The sequence below is a fragment of the Oryctolagus cuniculus genome, chromosome 1, assembly GCF_964237555.1.
Source record: "Oryctolagus cuniculus chromosome 1, mOryCun1.1, whole genome shotgun sequence".
Classification (NCBI taxonomy): domain Eukaryota; kingdom Metazoa; phylum Chordata; class Mammalia; order Lagomorpha; family Leporidae; genus Oryctolagus; species Oryctolagus cuniculus.
Window position 1 is genome coordinate 31,072,589 of NC_091432.1, and position 18,448 is coordinate 31,091,036.

At 38.6% G+C, this 18,448-nt stretch overlaps 1 protein-coding gene across 2 annotated transcripts in view; it reads right to left on the reverse strand.

Annotated features, from left to right (window-relative positions):
• Positions 1 to 18,448, reverse strand: part of PDHX (pyruvate dehydrogenase complex component X) — a 98,021-nt gene that overhangs the window by 74,808 nt on the left and 4,765 nt on the right. For both annotated transcript variants that reach the window (XM_051825977.2, XM_008269678.4), the window contains exon 2: positions 2,646 to 2,726. In XM_051825977.2, the coding sequence (XP_051681937.2) occupies positions 2,646 to 2,726 (81 nt within the window). The remainder of the gene's footprint in view (positions 1 to 2,645; positions 2,727 to 18,448) is intronic.

Consider the following 18,448-nt stretch of genomic DNA (forward strand, 5'->3'; position numbering starts at 1 on the left):
TCTACTACCTCCTCTCCCACCCCAAACTATAATAAACTGTAGTAATTATCTTTACTGATCCTCAAACTGCCCCACCTTTGGCCCCAGGGTCCTTTAATAAGCCTTCAGGAGGTTTCTTGTTTTCTTTTTGCTTTAAGATTGATTTATTTATCTGAAAGGCAGAGTTACAGAAAGAGAGAGGAAAAGACAAAGAGAGAGCTCTTCTAACCACTGGTTCACTTCCCAAATGGTTGCGATGGTAGGGGCTGGGCCAAAGTCAAGGGCCTAGAACACCATCTGGATCTCCTAATGCTTGGCAGTAGCCAAGCAATTGGGCCAACCCCCACTGCTTTCCCAGGTGCATTAGCAAGGAGCTGGATCGGAAGTAGAGTAGCTGGAACTCAAACTGGCACTCTGATATGGGATGCAGGCATCGCAGGCATGGGTTAAATGCCTGTATCATAACGCCAGCGCATCTCATGAATTTTTAATAGTGTCCCTGTTTTTGGAACTGACAAGAAATTCTAGGCTTATGTGTACATTTTCTGCCCCCGACCTGGAAATAGCTATTATCCAGGAGGCCCTCATTTACTTTAGTAGGAATTAGTACTTAGAGACGCAGTCTGGATTCTAGGGGTGCTCACTGCTTCTAGGTTGTGCCTTATTTCCAGGCATTACCAGAAGAAAGAGTTACAAAATTTACCCTCACAGTGTCTTTCCTTAACCTTAGCCATCTTGTATCTGTTTCTCCTTTAAACCATACCAAATGTCTGAATTTTCAATGATCTCCTAACTATTAATTTGCTTTATCTTAAAAATATACAAAAAACCCTCAGAACGACAATATCAACATAAACATGATACTGTGATTACTCCGACAGCTTAAGATTTCTTTTTGGAGAAGCTTTGTCCTTCAGTTATAACCTGTTAGGGACATGGTCAAATCTACTAACACTTGAGATAGTCCCTCTCTGTATGGTTTTGCCAGCAACTCAATATACAGTGAGGGTTACCTGTCTCAATTTTTAAAGCTCTTCCATAGTATAATTGTTTTTAAATTATGAAAAATACATAGTCAAAGAGGCAAAACAAGATGTTATCAGAAAACTCTAGCATCCACTCTCCTCTCCATCTCATGGCTCCATTACTCTATAGATAACCATTTGTATGTATGTAAGTTTTTGTTTATCTTTCAAAATTTTTAAATATTAGCACTTACTCTGATGACTACTACATATTGTACTCACTTTTCCCTACCCTGCTTTTTTCACTGAAGATCACTACATAGCAATATATACACACTTTATTCTTTAACACTGTTGTGAATGTAGTAAAAGTACTCAACAAATCATGTACTGGCCAATGTTTGGGTTGTATTACAAACACAGCCAGCACTAACAGCCTTGTGTGTACATTCTTTCTTATTTTCTCCAGTGTAACACTGACATAGATCCCCAGAAATAGACTTGCTGGGCCAAAGGGCAAATAGAAATGTAACTTCTCTAGATATTGCCAAATTCTCTTCTCTAAGGCTTATATTATTTTGCATTTCCTCTAGCAATGTCTGAGAGCGCCTGCTTCCCCCCGTAGCCTCATCAACACAATAGTTTGTCAAGTTTTCATTATGCCAATATGATCAGTAAGAAATATATTATCCTAGTGTGTATCTGTGTATTTCTTTCCAATAGAAAGGTTAAGAATTTTTTTCTGTTTAAGAACTACGAGCAAGTCTTTCTCTATAAACTATCTGTTCATATTTTTTGATAGTCTTGTTCTCTGTATTTTTTAGGTATTAATTCTTTGTGAGATAAACTGCAAATCACATAAATTTGCCATCCTTGACATCATGTTTTTAGCTATACAAAAGTCACTACTTTTATCATCAAACTTAACCATATTTCTGTCACTATATCTGGATTTTGAGTTATAGTTAGGGTGTTTAGTCCACTTTCAGGTTCAGAAGAATTCACATTTTCCCCTTAGTACTGACATGATTTCATTTTTGTACATTAAGTGTCTGATTCATTTGTAATTTATCCTTGGCATAACATAAAGAATAAGTCTAATATTGTCTTCTTTCATTATACACTAAATACCCACATGCAACTGCATCTACGTTCTCGTTTTCTGTTCCGTTCAATTAGTCTGTCTTTTTAGACATGCACCCCACAGCTTTAATTACAGAGGCTTAATAATATGTTTCAGTAACTAATATGGCTACCCATCTTCTTTTGCAGGTTTTCCTTATTCTTCTTATGCAAGTTTTCCTTATTCGTCTTACTTGTATCTTCTTTCCAATGAAATTTACAATCAATTTGTTTTGTTCCAGGAAAACACACAAATGCAAAAAATCTTGATAAAGTTATAAATTAAGGGGGCTGACAAATCTATGTGTGTTAAAACTAAAAGCCAGGCATAAGGACTAAAATCTGGGAGAAAAGCCTTAAAAATTTTGCCATTCTGTGCTTATGAAGATTCTAGACTAAACCCACAAACCCTCCACTGCATTACTGTGGGAAACTGATTTTCTAAACAAGCTTACATTAACTAACAAAGGAATAGCACTTCTTTCTTTTATATCATTTATCACACAATACAACCAAGGAAAGCAATCAAATGGTCAAGTAAAATGCATCATTCCCAACACCGGTGGTGTACTTGCTCACCTTCCTTTTTCAGCCATTTCACGATGTTCCCTTCTTCCATTGTAGGAGACAGTGATGGCATTAGTATCTTAATAGGATCAACTGAAATAAAAAATGGGAAAGGTTAACCAAACCCAAAAATGCACCTTGCAAGGCATCAATACATGTCCAAGTAAAATAAAATAAAATTCTATTACAGAAAGAAGATACTCCAAAGTCTAAAAGATTCCCAACTAGCAAACTCAGTGTCTAGTAAACAGGATGGAAACATAAAATCTTAAACTTTGTTTCTAATACAATTCTTTTTTGGAATATATTCAACTCTTCTTTCATAGTTCCCCTGTTCTCTAGGCAATTATCAAGCAAGGTGCTTACAAAAGACAGAAAGACAGACAAGACAAGACAAGACAAGACAAGAAAGAGAAAGAAAGAAAGAAAGAAAGAAAGAAAGAAAGAAAGAAAGAAAGAAAGAAAGAAAGAAATTATATTTTAAAAGAAAAATGTGGTTTAAGGGGACACCTATGATGCTGGCACCCCATATGGGTACAAGTTCAAGTCCTGATTGCTCCAGTTCCAATCCATCTCCCTGCTAATGCACTTGAGAAGAACCCGCACTTTGCTCTCAGCTCTTGTGTGTAAGGCAGGAATGGACCTGCATTTCAAAAGCAGATCCATGGGGCCACCTCTCTCTGCTCCCACTGCCAAGGCTCACTGTGTGTATTTGCTTTGCATAAGAACTCTCCATGTCTGCTTAAAAAGCCAAAAGCTGAACCATGGGGCTGCTCTGGAAAACTCAACTGTGGAAGGTCAAGGGTCTCCGCTACATTCTCCAGGCCGAGGTTACCATCGGCATTAAGATTGTTAGTCATCTCCATCTATCTCTTGCTATTTCAATTGGCCCCAAATTCTGCGAAGGCTAGAAAAATAGAACTACGCCCCAACTCCTGTAGCTCTGATGATGATAGATCCTAAACCACATCCCAAATCAGGAAGCCTGTTTCATCTACAGGAAGATTCTAGTTTTATTGATGAGGTCTGCCTGTCACGGTAGTACTCTACTTCCCTGTTGCTTTGCTTCTCCATGTTCCTTACAAATATGCACTATCAATTAATCACCAGTTATTTACAGCTTGTTCTCTCAGAAATTCAAACACAGCAAAGCATATCAACTTACACAGCTAACCAAAAGCCCTAAAAGAACTTTCCCTACCTTGTGCATACAGAACCCTTGTATTAATAAACCACTTCTACCACTGACAATAAAGATTCCACAAATGTGGACGAGAATAGGTAATCTTTATATGTATTTGATTAAGAAATATTATTTTGCATAATGCCAGGCTTGAACTTGTTTGACAGAATAACAGATAAACATTATACATATATAACAATATACATGATATATTGGAAATACAGAAGGAGAGACAGACACCATATATTGCCTAAAACTGGAGAACACAGATCATGCAAATCATATCCACTACAACTCTAGCACAACAGTTTAATTTAATTCCCAAGCTACCTCCAGGTGAAAGGCAAATTTAACTAGGACATAGCTTCGAAAAGCCTTTGTATTTTTTTTTTTTTAGTATGTAAGTCCTCATGGATAAAAATAGCCGCATTAAGAAATTAGAACAGTAGGAAATAATGTAAACTACTATGCACTACTTCAACTGTTGTTTCTAAAACACTAGAACACCAAATTCTTCAGTGAACTAGGAATTAAGGAAGTAGAGCAAACACACACACACAAAACATATCACAAGATCAGTGATGTGCCTCCAAATACAAGCCACAGCAATACTACACATAATTGCAGAAATTCTTAAAATATGCTGAAAGCTACATAGATAATTTCATCATAAATTGGAAATTATAAAATGAGCATTCTAATCCCCTACATTATGTTGTGCTTCTTTTCAATTTTTACATGACTTGATAAAGAAAATAAAATTACCTAAAGAGTGTACAGTTCAAGTCTCAGTATTTATTGTTCTACGTTCGTGGTGGCAAATCGGATTTTTATTATAAAAACAAAGCTATCTTCCAAGTAGTACCATTTTAAGAGGCCAGTCCCTTGAAAAGCATTGCTTAATAAAAACTTCCAATCTGTTATTCTATCAAAAAGTTCAAGCCTGGCATTATGCAAAATAATATTTCTTATATGCCAAACTACATTCCAGGTACATGTAGCAAAATAAAAGGACCTCAACGAGTCTACATCCAGATTCTAATTTACAACAAACACTACCATTTTTTCAACACAGTCTCTCTTTTTCCATATTTTTATACTTTCGTTCTGGTTGCCATGATACAATTTATATTTATGATTCTATCGCCTATTATAACCTTTCACCTAAGAGATCTTCACATTTCCATTATTCCTCACATTAAGTGCTACATAATGAAACGTCTGCATTATTTCCCAAAAATACCACATCAAGAAGCTCAAATTTTTTCCTATTTTAAATATAAAAAGAATATAACCATTCTTCATAAAGTCACCCTTCTGGATGAACTGAAATTGCTTCTCTGAATAATGATAGTGAAATATAAAAATTCTGTAATAGATCACTGTCCTCACTCAGAAACAAAAGTGACAAAAACCAAAAATATTTTGGACATGCCATCATTTGGGACTATTTCTTGATTGATTATACTGGCTTATAATGAAGAATAAAATGTGCAATATATTTTCTGATTGCTCTAACCAATATATCCTCAGACTTACATGTCAGAGAAACCATTTCAAAACATGAGAATTTAGTTATACTGTTATTAATGTAATGACAGTAGAAACATTTCACTCTAGTATATCCTCCCTGGATTGGAACAGTATTTACATCTTATCCAAATGTGTTTTTCCAATGGAGAAGTAATTACAGAATCATTCTATCAGCTCTGAGTGACAGGGCTGTACATAGTTAATGCCTGCCTTTTATGGCTGTGTCAAATCCTAAGATAGTGTGGACCTTTCTAGACTCCCAGGAATGACATTCTGACCTAGACCTAACACAATTTAATTGTCATCAGACATTAATCACAGCCTCCCTCTTCTCTGTGGTAAGCAGTACATTCTACCATTCTCCTGTCAAATCGAGAAGGCTTAAAAATGTGCAGCAACTCTATCTCCTACTTACTGGGCACAACGATGGATAAGAAATAAAGGAAGTGTGGTTTTTGCTTAACTGCTTATTCTACGGTATTTTAATTAGGACTCAAAAATACTCAAATTTAGTTAGAACTGAACCCTTTTGTAGTCATTTTAGTGTTCTCCTTTTTTTATAGCTAGCAAATTAGACCTAACTGGCTTGTAGAAATGTTTCAAACTATAAGGGTAGTATAGATTTCAAGTAGTTTTTATTTAAACATACTAATTTTTAAAGTAAGGTCTAACAAATCACTTAGGACTGTATTCATCTTTTTTTGCCTAAAAAGAGACTGACACAATCAACTGCTTTGCCAAGCACACTGCCGTTTTGCCTGCTCTATCGGCCACACGGGCACACCTTCGTCACTGCATCCGTGGCAGCTTCAAATCTGCTCTGCAATTCTTCCGTGGCACACTTCTGACTTTAATTTCAAACACAGTACACGAGCCGAATTCTAACCTCTTGTTTTCTAAAGTATTTCCTTTATCTTAAGAACAAAACTCTCTGAAAGCTTTAAACTGATGATCTTCACATGAATTCTAAAAAGCCTCTGGATTAAAAATAAAATTAACACAAGCAAATCTTAAAATGCAAATGCAGAACAAACTGCTTTGTGGTTAATATGAAGCAGATCTAAGCTCCATTACTCTGACTAAAGTAATTAAGGAAATTCAGCAATTTCCATATGGTACAGCTTGAGTGTCATGCTCTAGCCCGTTTATAAGCCCATAATGCTAGCACACAGAATCAAGAAATGAAGACAGACCAAATGAAGTACTAAATTTCCCATTACTTTCTTAGTGTGGCTCCCTAAACCTACATTAATTTGTTTCTTCTCTAATAGGGAGAGAGATTGCTCATTTGATCACTTCTCATTCCAACGCAGAACTCATCAAATAAATTGGACCTTTCCAACTGCTGTTCAGATAAAACAATTCTGCCACCTGCAGGCTGAATGCAACAAATGAAACACAGGTCTTCTGAAACCAGCACCAGGGCACAGAACATTAACACAGGAGCTTCCAATAAAGGTAGCTACAGCAGTTTTATTTTTTTAAGGAGTGGTTATTACATGCCTTCTTTGTTCAAATAATTGTTTTGGTGTGGTATTGTATAAAAATAGATTGAAAATGCCAATAGACCACAATAGGAAATGAATGCACAACATTCATTAGAGAATTCATTTGTGAAATAGCATTTTGCTAACAAAGCACTATCTATGGCATAATCCAATTTCTAGCTGCCCAGTTTGTACACAAAGATTGAAAGGACATATGCCAAAATGATATCGGTAGTTAGCTCCAGTGATATTATTATACATGCTCCTAATTTCTTTTGTTTCATATAAGCTACATTTTAATAATTTTCTATGAGTTCACTCATTCTCACTTCCTCTCCCCAAAACCTACCTAATACTAAGTTGAAAAAGAGTATTTTTTACTTTTGTTATTTTTAAACATAAATCAACAAGGACACAGAGAAAAGAAAGACCAAAGGCATAGAATGTGGAAGAAGAAAAGAAAATGAATGACTAACAATTGACAAAAGAGATCCTGGAAAGCCAAATATTTCTAAGCCAGGGAGGATCTGGCTGAATACCCTGTGAGAAGCAGGTGGATACTTGGATGCTCTCCCTGAGTCGCGGGGCTAGATAGCCATCCCATCCTCACTCAACAGAAAGACTGTACTCTGGTGAGGGCACAAAGAGGACCCCTACAATGGGGGTTCAACCAACACAGCTGGGAATACACAAAAATGGCAAAAATAAAGTTAACAGAAATCATCTGATGTAACTGACATTACAGAAAACGGGGTGGCGAAGCTATTAGATGGTGTGGTGAATTACTAATAGCAGAGAAAATTACACAAAAAGTTTAACAGGAAATAATAAAAAGGAAAGTCTTAACAATCAAAATATGTAATACATGATACTCCTCAGTTATATATGAAATTTGTTAAGTGAATATGGATTTAATTAAGAATTATGAAATAATTACACTGGGGAGAGAAAATACAGAAGATGGCACTGACCAGAAGTCATCCACACTGAATGTCCGCAATAGAAACAGGGACTTGGGTAAATGGCAGAAGAAAGTTGAGAAACAAATCTTACTGCTTCTAAGGAAGAAGACTGGAAAGTGGGGAGAAATGAGGTAGATTTGGTCGGTTCTAAGCCTTTGTTAGTGCTACTTGACTACTTAGATTATATGGATTTATTACTGTGCTAAATAAAGTAATTTTTATTCACAATATTTAATATTAAACAAAATATTCTATTAGTTACAAAAAGAAAAAAAAGAAACTTAAGGAGAAGCAGGATACCACAGTTATTTAGAGAGCAGGCGCTGGAGCCAAACTGCCTACATTCAAATTACACTTACAAGTTACATCATCACTCTTGCCTCACTTTGTTCTTCAGTAATATGGTGATAGATTTCTGTAAAGAAATTAGGTAACACATTCCAAGTCATCACAGTAAGGCCTGGCAAAGAGTAAGTCTCAAAAATGCTAGTAGCTATTTATTATTATAGGCAGCACCGAAATGATTCAGAGGCTAGGCTGTAGAGGCATTCAAACAGCTGGCTAAATGTACACAGACCATGGGATCATTTAATAGAGTAGGAATCCAACTCCTTGAGTAATGAGAGTCACACTCCAAAGTTTCTTTCACTTCCCCAGTCTACACTGAAGTTTCCTTTTTATTCTCTCTTGCATCTAATTAAGCCTTGTGTACAGTTTAAGTGTCTCGATCTCTATTGGTTCTTTACATTTTATTTATTCAAATTTTAACTTTTAATGTTTTTAATAGATTCAACATAGTTTGTACACATAATTCTAAGAACATAATGATATTCCTGCCTCCCTCTTGCCCTCCTTCCTTCTCTTTTTCCTGACCTCTATTATAACTGTAAATCACATGGAGAATCAAATTCTCATTAAAATCACTGGCAAATGTCTTAACCTGAAGTGCTATCACATTATTCACTACCAAAGCTAAAAGCCAAATCAGGCATTCAACAAATGCCTCCTCAGTGCCTATTATCCTAGCCCCAGGCCAGAATCTTGATCTCAAAAGGATTATAATTGAGATGGGCAAGATAAATACTTATGTACTAGAGAGCAGCAGACATAGTGCCAGGAGACCATCAAAGAATTAGAAAAGCCGAAATTTTCGCTTATCAAGATAGAAACAGGGGTCGGCACTGTGGCATAGCAGGTAAAGGTAAAGCTAAAGCCACCGCCTACAGTGCCGGCATCCCATAATAGGCACTGGTTCGAATCCAGGCTGCTCCACTTCCGATCCAGCTCCCTGTTGATGTGCCTGGGAAAGCAGCTGAAGATAGCCCATCGATCCAGCTCCCTGCTGTTGTGCCTGGGACAGCAGCTGAAGACAGCCCAAGTCCTTGGTCCCCTATACCCACATGGGAGACCAGGAAGAAGCTCCCTACTCCTGGCGTCAGATAGGCCCAGCTCTGGCCATTGCAGCCATTTGGGGAGTAAACCAATGGATCAAAGACCTTTCTTTCTGCCTCTGCCTCTCTGTAACTTTTTCAAATAAATAAATCTTAAAAAAAAGAAAATATTAAGAAACAGAAATCTGTGCTGGTACTACTTGTTCGATAGCTATTACCCAAAGGGCAGCAAACAAGTGTTGGTGCATCATTGCTGGGAATATAAAAGGGTGTCACCACTGGTGGAAAATAATATGGAAGTTCCTCAAAACATAACACAAAGAACACCACAGGATACAGCGATTCCACTTTTGAATATACGCCCAAAGGGACTCAAACACATACTTCTCATGTACCAGTGATATTCACAACAGCCAAAAGTGAAAACAACCCAAAAGATCTATCAACAAGATAGACACACACATATATGTATACATTCAATGAAATCAGACTCAGCATTAAAAAGGAATGAAATTCAAACAGCTGTAACAGCATAGATGAAACTTGATTAAGCTAAGTGAAATCAGCCAGACACAAAATAATAAGTACTGTATGATTCCACTTTATTAAGGCATCCAGAATATGCAGATTCCTAGAGACAAGTAGAATGCTGGTTATTTAGGACTGGAAGGAAAGGGGAACAGAGCTAATTAGTGGGCAGAACTTCAGCACGGGATAATGAAAGAGTTCTGGAGATTAATGGTGGTGATGGTAGTACAATGTCACATAACAATATACTTAAAAGTGGCTAAAATGATAAATTTATGCTACATGTTTTACAATATTTTTGAACTGAAAAACACTTGGCTGCATAGATAGAACAAGAAGAGGGAAAAAACAGAGACAATCCACATAAGGGAAATATTACAAAGAAACAGTTAGGAATTATAGAATAGAATACAACACAAAGTGGGCCATGCATTTTATAAAAAGTACACTGGGAGTATCTTACTTCACAGTACTGTAACCTAACAACGCTTTCTGTGATACACAGTACTACTGTGCTGAGGCAAGGATGGTGGTAGGTGTATCTCCCGGGACGCTCCCACGGCAGTGGTGAGACTATGCTGAAAAAGTCAAGCCAACAGGAGTCTGTACAAATGTAGAATATGAAAGTGCAGACTAAAGGAAGACTAAGTAGAAGTATAAGTGAAAGGGGAAAAAAAGCAAAATTTGAAACCATAGCTCCAAAAAAATTATCCAAGGAGTCACAGAAGCTGCAGACTTAGTTCCTATTCAGCTATTCAACTGTAAAACAGAAAAATCCCATTAGGAACTGGGTCAGTTAAAAAGACCCCATGCTTACTCTTGTGCAAGTCCCTGGCCTGCAGATATGTCAGTGGAGAAATCCTATTGGATGTATTCTCTCTCAGTATGAGAACTACCACATACATATATAATGCAACGTTTGCCAGTCTCAGTGCTACAACTGAGGTCGAAACAAAGTGCAATGACTGATGGGGCTGAGTTGGGTGGGCTTGAGGTTCTCTGCCATCTGCCCTTCCTCACACAACTGGCACTCTTCTGCTTTGACCTCCAACTGGGTCCAATCAATGGCAGCACAGACAGAAGACAGAAGGGAGAGAGAGGCAGGGGCAGGGTCTTCGTTTCCCCAGCTCCTCCCCAGAGGATTCACTGGGGGTTGGCTGTGACCTTTACTGAAGGGCTCCGGTTCCATCTCGGCATGTCCCTCTTCCTAATCCGGTAACTGCTCCCTTGCACAAGCCTCCGGGTGGTGGTGACAGCACGCAGTTTTAAACAGCCCCGTGCAGCAGCACCATCTCTACATCTGAATTTATAAAAACAGTCCTTTATTACGCTCTCCTCAAACCACTCCTTTAGAAGAGTGGCCTCTTCCTGCCTGGGCTCTAAATATGAGGGTACTTTAGAAGGTTTGCAGAAAATGGAATTCAAAGTTTTGCAGCAAACAAAAATCTGAAATCCATGAATAGCTTTTTCATAACACACATTTTCCATAACCTTTTTGAAGACCCCTCACATACTGAAAGATTTGGAAGGGTAGCTCTTACATAATGAGAGAAATTTCAAACTGTAAGTAAAGTCACTCCATTTGAAGGTTCAGTAAGAGCCAACGAGAGAGATGTACAGATGTTCAAGGAAAGGTGAATGGTCTGATGAGCCTAAATGTACAAATAAATTTAACCCACATCCATAGCTGAGTCAAGATCTCCAAACCACTGGCTTTGTTGTGGTTTCTTTTGTAAATGTATCCACTAGTCATTTACTTCGAGATGAAATCCCTTCATTAAGACACATCTTTCTCATTTTCAGAATTCTCAAATATCCTTGCAAAGCAGTTCCACTGTTTTCTGTATCACAATCTGCAGACTGGGTGGTATTCATGAGTAAACCAGATTATCTGAGTCCCTTGGAATCAACCCACAAAATCTTGATATACGCACTTTTCTGTGGAAGTGGTATAGCTTTTTTATCTCTTAATAGACTTCTGCCCTTCTAAAAAACAGAACTAGCAGATTTCCGAGCAAACACTCAGAATGATACTGTTGCCAACCCCAGTTCTTCCCTAGGTATGTTCTATGTAAGAGCAGAAAGTTCTTCATTTAAACAATTGCAGAGGTGTAACAAGTAAATACTAGCTACAGTCAATGTATTATCTACAAAAAACAAGATACACAAACCCTAAAACATATACTCCATTTTGTTTAGGGAACCTGCTGATTGCGTCATACACTTACATTTAATATAACATAGCACATTTTTAAAAAAGATTTATTTAGGAGAGACACCAACATGGCAGAATAGGGAGGGAGCTCACTGCTCTAGTCTAGGGGAAGGTAGTTAAAAAAAAATTACATGGAGAGGGTCCAATCTCAGGGAAGAGTTAAGGAGAAAATGGCAGAGGAAATGCCATGCAAATCAGATGGACACTGTGGACTTATGTGAAGGGTGTAGACCCACACAACTCAGGACCCCAGCACCTGAGAACCTCTGTATCAGCTTTGAAGAGTGAGGTGAGACCAGACTGCAGCAGCCCAAGCCACTGGCGATAAAGCTGAGGGAACAGTCTGGCTTGGAGCCCTGCTGGGCGACAGCATACTGGCCAACCTAGAAGAAAAAAGGGAGGGGGGTGCATGTTTCTCTCTCCCCGACTACCTGGCACTAGCATCCTGTAACTAGCCAAGAGAGAGTGAGTGCCATTTTGGACATATATAACAGCTGTGCCAGCTAGTATCTGTGCGCCAAGTAACCAGCCGAAAGGAGATGCCCGAGTCTGGCTGGGAGAATTAACAAGGGCCTGGGTGCTCGTGACTGTGGGAGCCTTGTGTTTTGGGACTGTGAAAACACTGTGGCTGCAAGGGAGGGTATGGCTGGGTCTTTGGGTAGTCACTGTAGGCGGCTCCACACACTCAGGGCTCCCTGATTCCCTGGTGAGGGTCATTGCTGCAGGATCTGTGCTCACACCAAGGACTGCATGGATCCTTTGTATGGTTCTTGTGGCAGTGAGGATGAATATTGTATCCACTGGGATACAATGCTCAGGCATTAGTCTCTTTGAAGGAGAGGAGGTAAGCATGAGATTACATCAATAGAACTGATTAAACCTCTTGGGTATCACCTTGGACACGCACCTCACACTGCAGCACTGAACAAAGTTGCCTGGTCATACCCAGCACATGCCTCTGGGTATTCACTGAAAGAGCAGACACTCCCCTAAGCCAAAGAGGCAAAATCCGAAGATAGAAGCCATACAGGGGGAAAAAAACTAACAAATATTTCCACAAATGCCTAAAAATAAACACAGCAATTCAAGAAACAAGAATAAGAAAAACAACATGATGCCCCCAAAGCAACATAACTACACTTCTATTCTAGAATGTGAAGATGAAGAGATTGAAGAAATGCTGAAACAGAATTCAAAAGGTTGATTTTAGGATTACTTAGAAGTAATCAGAAGCAAATCCACAAACCAAAGAAATCCATACATGACATGAATGAAAATTTTTCCAGTGAAATCGAGATTTTAAAGAGAAATCAAAATGACACACTGGAATCGAAGAATTCAATAGAGCAAATAAAAAATGCGGTGGAAAGCCTTAACAACAGACTTGGTGAGGCAGAAGAAAGAATATCCAAGTTAGAAGACAAATCTCTGAAAATTTTACAGTCAGACCAAAACAAAGAAGAAGAAATTAGAAACTAAAAAACAGTATTGGAGAATTATGGGATACTATCAAATGACCTAACATATGGGTCTTTAAGGAGTTCCTGAGGTGTGCAAAGAGAATGGAGAAGGCCTGTTTAGTAAAATAATTGGAGAAAACGTCCCTAATTTGGAGAAATAGATATCCAAGTACAGGAAGCACATACAATTTCTAATAAACATGACCAAAAAAGATCTCCACCGTGACACACTGTTGTCAAATTCTCCTCAGTAAAACACAAAGAAAAGATTCTAAAACATGCATGAGAAAAACGTCAGATCACTTTCAGAGGATCTCCAATTAGACTCACAGCTGCCTTCTCATCAGAAACCTTACAAGCTGCGAGAGAAAGGCAATAAATAGTCCAAGTCTTAAGAGAAAAAAAAAACTGTCAACCCAGAATACTGTACCCTGTGAAGCTCTCATTTTTTGACTGAAGATGAAATAAAGACCTTCCACAACAAACAGAAATTGAGTTTGTCACCACTTGTCCAGTGTTCAAAAGATGCTTAAGGATGTGCTACACACAGAAACATGCCATCACCATGAAAGATGAAGGCAGAAAATCTCCCAGTGAAAGTACAAAGGAAATCCAAAGTAAACAACAGGAACATTTATGGAGCAATGGCAGGGAAATCAAACTTACTCTGCTTTTTCTTCTGTAGCTCCTTAGATTTCAGAATATCCTGTTACTGGGAATCTAGGCACACATTAAGGCATCTGTTTTTAAATCTTTTGAAAAAGAAGACGTTGATTATATTGGACCATTTTTCCCCCCTTTTCTTATTACATATAACTTGAGTGGTTACGGTGTTAAGTCTTAATTCTTATGTTTTTGGGCAGAGAATGTATCAGTTATTTTAAATGAACTTTTCCATCTTTAAAGCTCAGTCCGTAAGTGTGTTTTTGTCATGAAAGAAAATACTTGAAAACTGAAATTAATAAGAAACATTATGTAATGAATTAGGTTCTCATTTTTGGATAAAATTAGAAATGAAATAAAGATTTGAACTATTTAAAGGGAGAAAATATTGTTAGTGCTTATAAGCACTGTGAACACTTTTGTAAGATTTTTCTCCTGAAATCCCGCTCCTCTTTTCTGTGCTTCATGCATTTACTCTTATTATCGATGTTGTGAAACAGCAGGGTTAAAGTGTCATTATGTCTGCTGTCATTACGAATCCCGCAGCTTTTCTAGTTAGGAAAAACATGGTCTCAAAAATACTCTCAGTGTCATTTTTTTCTTTTGGTTAATATTTTACCCATTAATGGTATTTTAGATACATTTAATTATTTTAATAAGGTGTCTATAAAAAACTAGCTTATTGAAGCTATAGATGATCCATTAGTTAAATTTCAAAATTTTTAATAAAGGAACTTTCAGAGATAGGTTGAGACCCAATGGTATCCATTAAACCAACTATTGTGAGGTGGAAAGGAACCAAGAAGCAGTGGAGGACATGTGAGGGCATTTGCTTGCCATGGTTGTGGTTGTGGTCTGCTCGTACTTAAATACAGAGAGTGATACCTTGACATTTTTGTTGCCCAATAATCTGGAGTAGTGTCCTGCATTTATCTGTACTAAAATAACTATAAATTAATGGAATCTACAAAGAAGAAACTTTATGACTGTACTGTATTTGGGAGCTTTTGTAAAGCCAGGTAAAATTTCCTTGATACAAAGTATCTGGATATTAAAATTTATTATTAAAAGGAATAAGATGTGGCATTACTCCATGAACTTAAATGATAACTTGCTTATGGAATTTCTGAAGAAAAAATATGAAATGAGTAACTATTACTGCATTAGTTATAATGTTAAGTTGGCAAGTTGTAGCATAAAGCTTAAATCTGAGTTTCTCAAATGTGAACCACAGTCCTCTAATGTTACTTTGCATATACTCTAAGTGCTACAAATAGTCTCAGCACTGAACAGGTATTGACACCTCTCAAATGAATGCAACCTTTCATCTAGGTGTTCTGATATGCCTCAGAAAGTATCTGAGTGTCTGTGGATTTGTTATTCTGTCTGGTAATGAAAATACTTCCTGCTCTTTTTTTGTTTTTGTTCCACATTTTCATGTCTAAATTTGAATTTTTACTACTGTTAATGTAAGTACAATTTGTTCAATGGTTAAAATGGAGTTGTCAGTGAAGAAACTTAAAATCAGCCTCATTCATGAAACTGCTTAGGTAAAAACTACAGTTTGTGTCCTATGTTAAAAAAACATATTTCACTTACTCAAAAGGCAGAGTGTCAGAGACAGAAGACAGATCTTCCACTGATTAGTTCATTCCCCAATGGCCACAACATCTGGGGCTGGGCCAGACCAAAGCCAGGAGGCCAGGAAATCCATCTAGGTTTTCCACGTGGCCCATGTTACTTAGGACATCTTCCACAGCTTTCTCCACTGCATTAACAGGGAGCTGGACCAGAAGCAGAGCAGGTGGGACTTGAACAGGGGCTCTGATAGGGGATGCTAGCATCACAAGCAGCGGCTTAACCAGCTCCACCACAATGCTAGACCCAGGGGCAAATTTGAAAGGATGATGCCTGGAACTTTTACATGGAGGATGGCTGTAAAATGCGTCTCCCCGAGTGGAATCAAACACTTGGGAGGGTTCAGCTTGCTAGACTGCCCTTGTGGAATGGTATTAAACCGTAGATATTAAATGGTATTTAGAAATTAAATGGTATTAAACCGAGATTCTACATGAATCTCAATTTCTTTTGTAATCTTGAACAAAGACATACAGAAATTAACTACTCCATTCACAGCCTAGCAAAAGAATAAATACATACATGGTCCAACTTCCTTCTTGCTGACTCAGGCCCACTTGTGTGCAGCTGAAGATTTTTCTTCTGGGCATGTAGTTAAGGTTAGTGACACCATCACCGAGCCCCTGGATCAGTTAAAGTCAATCTATTTGTCATAATAGTAAAGTCAAGCCAGTCACAGGCTTAGGAAAAGGTGCATGAACTGAGTGAATCTGGGTCAACAAAATGTAAGAGCATTCTGTTATGGTAACCCAAGATGTTTCTTCACCTGGGCAAAAGAGACATCTGAGAGGACATCCACTGGACATCATCATGTGCCTAGTTCCAAAGTAATCATTCACTAACCTACTGAGCTTGTGCAAATTGCTAACCCTCTCTTAGTCTTTATTTCCTATCTTGTATAACATGACTAGCCTCTGCAGGGTTCTAGTGATGACAAAGGCAATGCACTTTTGTGCTCACAAAAACTAACAATGAAACCTGGCAGAGTGAGTACTCAAGATCTGATGACTACTACTAATGTCCCACTTTCACACTGAGAATGAAATGCTTTAAAGCAAAGCAAACATTTAGTAATTACTTAATCTGGAAATAATTAAAGAATTTCCATAGGGCCAGTGTGTGGCACAGTAGGTTAAGTGGCCAGCTGCAATGTCAGTAACCCATATCAGAACATCTGTTCAAGTCCGGGCTGCTCCACTTCTGATCCAGCTTCCTGCTAATGCACATAAAAAAGCAGTGAAAATTGACCAAATACATGGGTGCCTGCCACTCACAGGGGAGATCTCGATAGTTTTGGGCTTCTGGCTGTAGCCTGGCCCATCCCTGGCAGTTTCGGCCATTTGGAAAGTGAATCAGCAAATACAAGATCTCTTTCTCTCTCTGTGTCTCCCCCATCTCTGTCACTATGCCTTTCAAAAAATAAGTCTTTTTAAAAAAGGATTACTAGGGCTAGTGCTATGGTGTAACAAGTAAATCCACTGCCTGCAGTGCCGGCATCCCATATGGGTGGTGGTTCAAGCCCTGCCTGCTCCACTTCCAATCCAGCTCTCTGTTATGGCGTGGGAAGGCAGTGGAAGATGGTCCAGTCTTTGGACCCCGGCATCCACATAGGAGTCCCGGAAGAAGCTCCTGGTTCTTGGCTTTGGATTGGCCCAGCTCCAGCCATTGCGGCCATTTGGGGAGTCAACCAGCAGATGGCAGACCTCTCTCTCTCTCTCTCTGTCTCTCCCTCTGTAACTCTGCCTTTCAAATAAAATAAATAATAATTAAAAAAAAGATTACTACACTACTGTCCTAATTTGATCAGTCATAGCAACAGACATGTCAATCATGGGTTCCCAACTCATAGTTTTTTTTTAAGATTTTTATTTATTTATTTGAGAGACAAAGTTACAGAGAGAAGGAGAGACAGAGAGAAACGTCTTCTATCCACTAGAACACTCCCAAGATGGCCACAATGGCCGGAGCTGCACTGATCCGAAGCCAGGAGCTCCTTTCGGGTCTCCCACATGGGTGCAGGGGCCCAAGGACTTGAGCCATCTTCTACTGCTTTCCCAGGCCATGGCAGAGAGCTGGATTGGAAGTGGAGCAGCCAGCACTTGAACCAGCACCAATAAGGGATTCTGGTGCTGCAGGCAGAGGCTTAGCCTACCATGCCACAGCACCAGCCCCATACTTCTTTCTTAAAAATGTCCAGATCACAGGTAGTGAAAGAATCAGGCCTGTGTGAGCTATACCACAAAACACCTATGTTAGCTCAGTCAGTCTATACATGGAATTTGGAAGTACATTACAGAAATGATAATGGGTACTCAAACTAAAGTGGAAAAGTATGGAACAGGGGCCAGCGTTGTGCATGATGGGTTAAACCACAACTTGGAATGCCAGCATCCCATGTGGGCACCAGTTCAAGCCCAGGCTGCTCCACTTCCAATCCAGCTCCCTGTTTATGCACTTGGAAAGCAGTAGAAGACAGCCCAAGTACTTAGGCCCCTGCACCTACACAGGAAACCCAATGAAGTTTCTGGCTTTTGGCTTCAGCCTGGCCCAACTCTGACCATTGCAGCCTTTTGAGGAGTAAACCAGTGGATGGAAGATCTCTCCCTCTGTCTTTCAGATAGATAAAATAAATCTTACAAAAACAAACAAAAAACCATGGAACAAAAAGGCCTGAATCAGCATTAAGACATGCTGGTGTTATAGAGAAAGAGAAATTATGAATAAGCAGATTGGCAAGCCCGAAGAGAAAAAGAAA